Source organism: Arachis ipaensis, chromosome B06 (assembly GCF_000816755.2).
Source record: "Arachis ipaensis cultivar K30076 chromosome B06, Araip1.1, whole genome shotgun sequence".
Classification (NCBI taxonomy): Eukaryota; Viridiplantae; Streptophyta; class Magnoliopsida; order Fabales; family Fabaceae; genus Arachis; species Arachis ipaensis.
In genome coordinates, this window is record NC_029790.2 from 87669282 (window position 1) to 87679607 (window position 10326).

The following is a 10326-nucleotide window of genomic DNA, read 5'->3' on the forward strand; positions in this document are numbered from 1 at the left end:
ATATCAAATATAATATAAAAATTTAATTTAATCTCTCTCCCAATATCATTTAACGTAGTTTATGAGCCTGAGACAATGATATTAATTGAAAGTTTGAAATTTGGAACTAGAGTTAAAAAATATAGTTACGGAATAACTGTTACGATGGATGGAAGTGGTTAAACGATAATTAATATTATAAAACAGTGATGAGTAAATAAACCAAATCACTAGAGCTGGACACATAAGAAAGGATGACGTTCATACGATATAAGCTTCAAATAGATGGGGTGCTAGAGAATTCACCGTAAATAAAATAGGGCTCTTTTATTAGTCAAATTATAAGTAATATTATTTGCTTTCATTTGCGAATTACCAATAAATAATACAGTTAATTCCAGATTTCCAGCTAATATTATAGTTAATTACTAAACAAAGTTTAGTATGTTCTGTGATAACTGATAAATTCATATTGAATTTGAATTTCGAATATTTTAGAAAACTAATTTTTTTTTCCTTTGCTGCAATATTAATCGTGAATATATCTGTCAAAGATGCGGAATACGTGTAATTGTGCCGGGAAAAATAAACAACCTGAGGACCAAAATTATCTGAGCTGTGTCAGTGTGTCGCTGAACAACAGAAATTCAAAATAGAAGAAGCTGTGTCTGGAAAAGCACCATGGTTCCCCTTTGCAACCCTACGGTTTCTCTGCCCCTCCCGATTCCGACGAAAGCCAAGAACCGCTCCTCGAATTCAATTATAACCAACTCTGCTTCTTCCAGCAAGAGGCAGCGAACAACTACAACTACTTCCTTTTCGCCCTTCGAAACACGAGTCTCACTCATTTTCGCCCTTGCTTCTCAAGCTACCTCTCTCTCCCAGCGACGTAAATGTTCAAACAAATTCCTAACAACTCTTCTACTCTTCCTTTTCTCCTTCACTCTCCGATCCCAATATTATTGCTTTTTTCTTATTTATTTAATATGTGGCGCAGTTATAGCTGACGTGGCTTCTGAGACTGCAAAGTACGTGTTTCCTAAAAGATTTGAAAGCCGCACGCTCGAGGAGGCCTTCATGGCAGGTAATTGAACGGTTACTACTTACTACTACTCTTGTGTTGTGTTTTTGTGTGAATTCTGCTTAAACTTCATTCTCGATTCAATTCACTTCTTGATTTTAATTGATTGTTATTTCGGTGTAGTTCCCGACCTTGAGACTCTCAACTTCAAAGTTCTTAGTAGAACGGACTTCTATGAGATCCGGGAAGTTGAGGTATACTATACACACTAGTATTTTCTTATGTTTTGTTCTTGTTCTGGTTCTGGTTCTGGTTCTACGCCGTGTGCTTTCTTTGTCTAAGGCTTCTAGGCTATTACATGTGGTATGCGGTGTGTGATTGGGTAATATCCATAGTTACATGAACTCACCAATTAGGTGACTTACCGCGTACCAATTCATGAAAACTAATTCATAATTCTTCTGCGTACCAGAGTGCTATAAATATATTTTTCACATAAAATATTTTAAATGTGTCGAACAGCATCCTGCTTACCCATTTCCATATCAAAAAGTATTGCAGTCCATGTAACTATTTCAACTGGTCTGAAAATGCTCTTCTTCACGCTTGCAATTACATTGAAATGACAAACTATTTCAACTTGTCTAAACATGCTCTCCTTCACGCTTGCAATTACATTGCAATGACATTATTTTGACATTATTTTTTGCATCACTGACAATGCATCTTTGCAGCATTATTTTGTGGCAGAGACTACAATGCCTGGGAAGACTGGCTTTGATTTCAATGGTTCTTCTCAATCCTTTAATGTCCTAGCTGAGTACCTCTTCGGTAAGGTAATTATACATTTTACAACTCTACTACTATATTCTTGCATTAATTTTATAGTTGCATTTGATTACTTGTGCTTCTTTTGAGAGGAGCTAAGTGATAGATGTGAGCTGTTTCGTTCTGATGGTAGAATACAAGAAAGGAAAAAATGGAGATGACTACACCAGTGATTACAACTAAGAATCCGTCGGATGGGGTTAAAATGGAGATGACTACCCCTGTGCTAACAACAAAGGTATATACAATAATACATTGTCTTAAATTTTGTGAAATATCTCATTTGAAGCCTTCATCTTTGGTTAATGATTGCTGTTTGCATTCCAGCAAGGTTAGTTCATAGTATAATAAAGCATAAGTCAAACATTGATCAGCAATTTGGATAAGTTTATCCTGTTTTTGTCTTAGAAATTGACTATAACTATCCCGTTTGGACACCATCTTTTTAGCTTTATCTTTCCTTTAGGTCATGGGTTCAATGTTGTTCTTTCCATTGTAGTAGTGTACTAGTATTTCCTCACAGTTAACAACGTGGATTTTTGTTATATTATCTTCTAGAAAGTTTAAACTTAATGCTGTTATATTAGTATTTATTGAATATAGTTTTATTTTATGATGTTTCATTGTAACAATGGAATTATTTTAGTCAGAAGATCCAGATAAATGGAAAATGTCTTTTGTCATGCCATCAAAATATGGTGCTGATCTGCCACTGCCTAGAGACTCCTCTGTGATGATTAAAGAGATCCCCAGAAAAATAGTTGCTGTAGTTTCATTTTCAGGTGTGTTATTGCTTAATTGCCTCTTTTATGTATTTTTTTTATAAATAGTATGTTTTGAAACATTAGATTAATGAGCTGTAATTACAGTTCATAGCTCACTTACATGCACTACATCTACTTGCACATACAAGGAGCTGTAAATCACAACTTAAGTCACCCACTTGCCCCACTCGCACAACTAACTCAGCACACTTTCAAACAACTCAATGAGTTGTAATGAACTGTTTTTTGTTTCTAAATTGTGCCTATAAATAAGGCTATGTATTGTATAATTTAAACATAACAGAAAATAGTTTTCTTCTTTCATCTATATGTATGCAACTTTTTTTCTTCTTGTTGGCGAGTCTTTGGATTTTAGATGCTGGAAGTTATTAACACTGCAGATAATTAACTTTAGGAGAAACCCCAAATCTGCAATTTGGTTTACTAGAGCACATGCATATTTTTATGCGTGTATGATGTGTGTATTTTCATCTGATTGTGCTCCATTTGTATTTCAATGAAATGTTTGAATGCTTGGGCACGACGACTCTTCGTTTTCTCTAATCACTGAGTTATAATAATTAAGTAAATCATTGTTAGTTTTATGAAATAGTTTGATGTTGGTTTAGTGTATTATGGAATTGAATATTGTAGTAAGGATAGTTTTGATGAATAAGTAGTTTGGACAAATGGTTTGAGAAATTTGATAGTTATATTATTGATGGGTTAAAGAGAGAGGAGAAAGGCTAGTGAAATTTGATATGTTTGTTAGTTAGTTACAATGAACTCCATGATGACCTATTTATAGGCTCCATAAGTTGATTCTAGATAATTCCAAATCTTAGATAATTCTAGATATTAGCCTAAATATTTTTAGATACTAATCTTAGACATTTTTAGTACTTGATTTATTTACTTAACTTCTAGACTTCTCCATTATAATATCTAGATATTTATTTTTATGAAACAAGATTATAAAAATTCTAGAAAATTCTACAATTGTGTAGCATTATTAATACTCCTCCGTAATGTACATTTGTGTAACTCCAAGTATCTCTTGAAATAGTTTGAACTTTGATCTTGGTAGTACCTTAGTGAAGATGTCTGCCAGTTACTCATCTGTGTTGCAATACTCGAGCTTTATCTTTTTCTCCAATATAGCTTCTCGTATAAAATGATACTTGATAGCTATATGCTTGGTCCTATAATGATGGATTGGATTGTTTGCCACTGCTATTGTTGACTTGCTGTCGCACAACATAGTTGTTGGTTCTTTTTGGTGCTCTCCTATGTCTTCGAATATTTTCCTTAGCCATATTGCTTGACTAATAGCATTTGCGGCTGCAATATACTCAACTTCAGCAGATGATTGAGCCACAATTTCTTGTTTCTTTGATGCCCAAGAGAATCCAGATCCTAGTATAAATGCATATCGAGAAGCGCTTTTCATGTCGTCAATTGATCCTCCCAATCACTATCGATATATCCAAGTAGTTTTGGATCTTCGGTAGATTAGTGAATGCCATAATACTTTGTGTCTTTAGATATTTTAAGATTCTTCTTGTAGCCCCATAGTGTTTCTGACTTGGCTTTTGCATGAATTTTGATAGTAAACTTGTTGCATACATAATGTTAGGTCTTGCGGTAGTTAGATAAAGGAAATTTTCAATGAGACTTCTGTATTGCGAAACATCTGCCTCTCTAGATCCATCTTGTTTTTGTAATTTCTCATTATAGACTAGAAGAGTAGATAGTGCTTTGCAATTATTTATCTTGAACTTTTGTAACAAATTTTGAGTGTATTTCTTTTGCGAGATGAAAATTCCATCTTCATTTTGGTTTACCTCAATGCCAAGAAAATAGTGCATCAATCTTAAACCAGTCATCTTAAATGTCTGCTTCATTTTTTTTTTGAATTCTCTGATCATAGTCTCATTGTTTCCTATTTAGATAAGATCGTCCACGTACAAAGAAATTATGAAAGTGTTTGAATTACCTTGCACCTTGATGTAGAGTGTAGGCTCACTTTTACTTTTAAATTCATGATCAGTGAAATATTTGTCAATTCAACTGTACTATACTTGCGGAGCTTACTTGAGTTCATAGAGTGCTTTCTTTAGTCTTAGCACCTTGTCTTCATATCCTTCTATAATGAACCCTTGTGGTTGATCAACATATACTTCTTCCACCAGTTCTCCATTCAGAAAGGCAGATTTCACGTCCAGTTGATAGATCTTCCATAGCTTTTGTACGACTAGTGCAATGAGCGCCCTTATTGTATCTAAACGAGATAAAGGTGTAAATGTCTCTATGTAATCTATTCCAGAAATTTGTGCATATCTTTTAGCTACGAGCCTTGCTTTATGCTTTTGAATAGATCCATCGAGTTTGAGCTTAGTCTTGTATACCTACTTGACTCCAATGTTATCTTTATTTGAAGGGCAATTTACCAGTTTTCATGTGTTATTCTTCTCAATCATCTTGATTTCTTCTACCATAGCATTTCTCTATTCTTCTTGCTTTTCTGCTTCTTCAAAGCTTTTAGACTCGATCTTAGCAAAATTACATGTTTCATATACATCTTGTAGAGGCTTAGTTTTTTTTAGGAGAATCCGTGGTTGCTTCTACTGTTGGAGTAGTTGTGCTTGCTTCTTCACGTTTTTGTTCCTCTAGTCTTGTAGGTGATTGTTGTGATATTTCAATGCTTTCTTTCTCGACTTTTTCATCTTCTCAGTTCCATGAAACACTTTCGTCAAACTTCACGTCTCGACTGATTATGAGTTTCTTCGTTTGCAAGTTATACACACGATATCCTTTTGATTGTGTACTATACCCAAGAAAGATTTCTTTCTCTGTCTTCTCATCAAGCTTGCTTTTTTTTTTGTGTGAAAATGTGGACATAGCATATGTATTCAAAGACTCTTAGATGCTTTGCAGAAGATTTTTGTCTACTCCATGCTCTGATTGGAGTTTTATTGTCTACTGCGCTAGTGGGACAACGATTTAGTAGGTATACTGCTATGTAAATAGCTTCTACCTAAAAGATGTTTGACAGATTTTTCTCCTTGAGGATGAAGCGTGACATCTCCATCACAGTTCTATTTTTTTCTCTCATATACTCCATTTTGCTCAAGAGCATATCCCACTGTGAGTTGACGCTCGACACCCTCTTCTTTGTAGAATTTATTAAATTCTTTGAAAGTGTATTCAGTTCCTTTGTCGCTACAAAATACCTTGATGCTACGACCACTTTGCTTCTCCACATGTTGCTTGAACTTCTTGAAAATGCTAAAAACCTCTTATCTTTCACGTAGGAAATATACCCACGTCATTCTAGTATAATCATCGATGAAGAGAATGAAGTACCTGTTGTTATTGAGTGATGGAGTCTTCATCGGACCACAAATGTCAGTGTGAACTAATTCAAGCATCTCCTTGGCTCGCCAAGCTCTTCTAGAAGGAAATGGTTGACGATATTTTCCAAGTAAGCATCCTTCGCAAGGTTGATTAATCTATGTGATACTTGGTAGATCTTTCATTAGTTGCTTTTGATGTAGCAACTTTAATCCATGAAAATGAAAATGACTAAATTTTCGATGCCACAGCCATGAATTATCTTCTTGTGACTTTAATGCAGTTTCTATGATATAACTCCATTTGAGTGGAAAGCACGTATTTTTCATTTTGACGATTGTTAGAAGTCTTTTAGTTTTTCTTTCACTTATGGTGCATGAGTCTTCTTCAAAGTGTAATATGTAACCTTTCTCCATCATTTGGCCAATACTAAGTAGATTCTGTACTAGTTTAGGAACTAATAAAACATCATGAATATTCTTAGTTTCTATCTAGTGTGGACGACGATTGTACCTTTATCATTCGCTTGCATGATCGTTCTGTCTCTAAGTCTAATGCCAGATCGAACAGATTTATTGATGTCACTGAATAGGCTTTGATCACCTGTCATGTGATTACTGCAACCACTATCGAGATACCATATGTCATCTTTCTTCTTGCACTTTTCTTGTGATGATGCATAGAATAAGCATTCTTCTCCCTCCTTTTCTTTAGAGAATTTTGCATGATGATTGATCTTCATCCTACCGTCTTTCTCCATATGTCCAAACCTATTACAATTGCAGCACTGTGATTTTCTACAGTGCCAACAATCCTTCTCTAGGTGGTTGGTTTTTTTGTATATGCCACAAGAAGAATATTATTTCCTATTTTCAGTTTTATTTTCTATTTTTCTAGAAGTGTCAGAACTTCTAGAATTTGCTTGTCTTTTTTCTCCTCTTTTTTATTTAGATTTTGAGATTTTATATTGAGCTTAGGTCATGTTTCTAATCCTCCAATTTACCAACAAAAGAAAACTATACCATTTGATCCCAACTCCTCCATTCCGTTATAAAAAAAAATTGTAATAAAAAAATATATTTTGGGATTTTATCATGAATCTATTGATTTTATATGACGTATTACCTACCCCTTTCTTTTTAGGCATGGATCGAAGGTTTGTTTTTATTTCAGAAAAAGACATGCTGGATCATGCATCTTCTATTGAATCTTCATCATCTCAACTTGCTAGTCTTTGTTCAAAAGCATATAGTGAGCTTATTAGCATTGAATTGATAAATCCTTAGTTTCCTCAATTGTAGACACTTTAAGATTGAATTTGGAAGGCAAATTAATGAGTATTTTTTCACTATCTTTTTATCGGACAAGTCATCTCCATAATCTTTCATTTCACTTACTAAGCTCATTAATCTTGTATAATAACTTTTTATTTTCTCAGAATCTTTCATTTTCATATTTGCATATTGCTTCCTTAAAGATTGGAGGAGGATTATGTGTACTTTTGTATCGCCTCTGAACTCTTGCTCCAAATTTTTTCACACTTCCTTAACTGATGATATTCCTCTTATCCTTGAGAAGATTGTCTTCATTACAGCTTGTTGGAAGAAGTATATAGCAAAATAATTTCTTTGTTGCTCTTCCTTCAATTTTTTCTTTTAAGCAGCAAAAAGTGTTGCTTAAGTCTCTAGCATAATGAACCCTTCGTGGAAAACATCCCACAAGTCTTGTGCTTATAGAAAAGTTTTTATTTGAGAATGACAGTCCTCATAATTATCTTCTGACAATATGGACACAGGAATATTGATGGTTGAGATAGTCATGATTATGGAGAATTTTTTTTGAATGAGTTATAATGTGGTGGATATGTATAGTTGATGGGTTAGGAAGAGAGATTCTATATCTAATAGATGATTGAACGTAGCTTTGATGTCACTGTTAGTTTTATGAAATAGTTTGATGTTGGTTTAGTGTATTATGGACTTAAATATTGTAGCAAGGATAGTTTTGATGAATAAGTAGTTTAGATAAATGGTTTGAGAAATTTGATAGTTATATTATTGATGGGTTAAACCGTTAAAGAGAGAGTACAAAGACTAGTGAAATTTGATATGTTTGTTAGTTAGTTACAATGAACTTCATGATGGCCTATAACTCCATAAGTTAATTCTAGATAATTCCAAATCTTAGATATTTCCATATATTAACCTAGATATTTCTAGATACTAATCTTAAATATTTCTAGTACTTAATTTATTTACTTAACTTTTAGACTTCTCCATCATAATATCTAGATATTTATTTTTATGAAACAAAATCATGAAAATTCTATAAAGTTTTACAAATATGTAGCATTATTAATATCATACTCTACATATTTATATGCAACATAAATGGATATCATGTCTGCATTTCATTTAATATCCTCAAATATATAACTTTCTTTCCGTTGCTTTGAATAAGGTTTTGTGAATGATGAAGAAGTCAAGCATCGTGAACTGAAATTACGCGAAGCCTTGAAAAGTGACAGACAGTTCAAAATTAAAGAGGGAAGTTCAGTAGAAGTTGGACAAGTGAGATGCTTATTGCAAACCTTAGGCTAAAGGTTTCTGATATGGCTTACCTGAATATCTGTTATCCCCATTTTTTTCTAATGTCGTTTATTCTTTCATTTGGTTGCAGTACAATCCACCATTTACCCTACCATTTCAACGGCGCAATGAAGTGGCATTGGAGGTGGAACGGAAAGATGAGTAGGAATAAACTTGAATATTTACCATTCCTATTATAAGTTGTAAAATTTAACACAGTTAGCATCATGAGGGAACAAGATCTTTGAAGTCATGTTGATGCTTGCCTTTTTGTAAATATACTGAGATTGAAAATTTTAGAATCAAATATATGGAGAATATACCAATTTCATATGCTTTAACATTCTGTTATGCTTTATCACAAACCATACAGAAGGAACATGGATGGATTTTCTTTGGAAGGGGATTCCAAAACCATATCCTAACCTTTCTTTTTAAATTTCCTATTCACAGAAGCTTTTGTTTTAATAATATTTATATTTATACGGATATAATTGTGATTCGCCTACTCTATCTGCATTTTCGTATGCAATTTTATATCCCAAATACTGTGAAGCAGTTACGTATTAAGTATGACTGCAAAATTGATTTTACACCTTTTGCCCTGTAGATATTCTTAATTACACGTGATGATTGTAGTAATTCACAATCTCTAAGTGGTGTAGAAGTTGAACATTCTAAGTAGGTTGGGACGTTTATTTTTGTGTGACTAAGTGTGTGTTTAGATTAAAATTTGTAAATGAGAGTTTGTATAGAATTGATACTGTAAAATTGATTTTGATCAAGAGTGAGTTGGTATTTTTTTTTTTCAAAAGACACATTTTATTGGTGTAATAAAATAAAAGGCCCATTTTGGGCTTACAGCAACAGAGAAATGAGAATTTCCCAACTAAGTAAAAGTATTAAATGTTATCTCCTCGTTAAGATATAGAACGTGAAAAAGGGTAAAGTGAAAAAGGAAGAGTTTTTGGAGAAGGAGTGTCGTTCTTGGAGCTTCATCAATGGAGGTGAGTCACTGCTTCCAAAGTTCCGGATCTTGCAATAGCTACTACTTCTTGAGGAGAAATGACTTTGGCTTCAAAAATTCTCAAGTTCCTCATCTTCCAAATCTGGTTAGTATTGCTGCCAAATGAGTCTCTTTTTGCATCTGCCTACGCTCTTTGAGTTGTTCTTGGAGCCATAACCACCATCTCCATATTTCTGTTTCTTGGTTTGTCTAGGGAAGGCTTGCTATTTTCCAAGCATTCTCTGATTCCGGACACTGGGTGAGACAGTGGAGAATTGATTCTACTGTAGCATCACAACGATTACAGATTGGGTTCACCATTTGGATTCTAGAGTGCAATCTTTCTTTAACTGGTAAGCCTTCATGCATTACTTTCCATAGAAAAATTTTAATTTTGGGCTGGCATTTTAACTTCCAAATTGAACTCCAGACTATTCTTCTTCTGCATTGTTCCGGCAAAAATTTAACTGGTGCATGGTAGAACTGAAAGGCCAACGTATATCCAGAGGCAACCGAGTAGCATTCATTCTTCTCTTTACTCCAGGTAACGATATCTTCTGTTGTTCTGATGCCTGTGTTCATGATTTCCTGCGCTACTTTTTGTGTGAATGTTGAGGTAATTAGCTCTTGATTCTAATTTTGATATGGTAGGAGTAGGTCAGAAACCCAAATCGGGTGATTGTGTGAATGGTTGATAATTTGAATTTGCTTTATCTAATTTTGAGTGAGTTGGTATTTTTGTGGTTTATGTTTAACAATTTTTATATTAAAATAGATTATGTAAAC

The 10326-nt window shown here is 33.7% G+C and overlaps 1 protein-coding gene across 5 annotated transcripts; it reads left to right on the plus strand.

The window, feature by feature from the left end:
* Positions 504-8875, plus strand: LOC107604635 (heme-binding-like protein At3g10130, chloroplastic). 5 transcript variants are annotated; one of them, XR_002348927.1, is made up of 10 exons: positions 504-874; positions 977-1063; positions 1184-1254; positions 1735-1836; positions 1962-2066; positions 2475-2610; positions 2698-5739; positions 5907-6076; positions 8407-8516; positions 8626-8875. XR_002348927.1 is itself a non-coding variant. In XM_021104581.1 (8 exons), exons 1-7 carry the CDS (start codon positions 661-663, stop codon positions 8544-8546), a joined length of 855 nt encoding a protein of 284 aa, XP_020960240.1. In that variant the 5' UTR covers positions 509-660; the 3' UTR covers positions 8547-8548; positions 8626-8875. The 5 variants fall into 5 exon arrangements, 3 of the variants coding, with proteins under 3 accessions (XP_020960240.1, XP_016161748.1, XP_016161749.1); XR_002348926.1 differs by having other exon boundaries at positions 2698-6076; XM_021104581.1 differs by lacking the exons at positions 2698-5739; positions 5907-6076 and having other exon boundaries at positions 509-874; positions 8407-8548.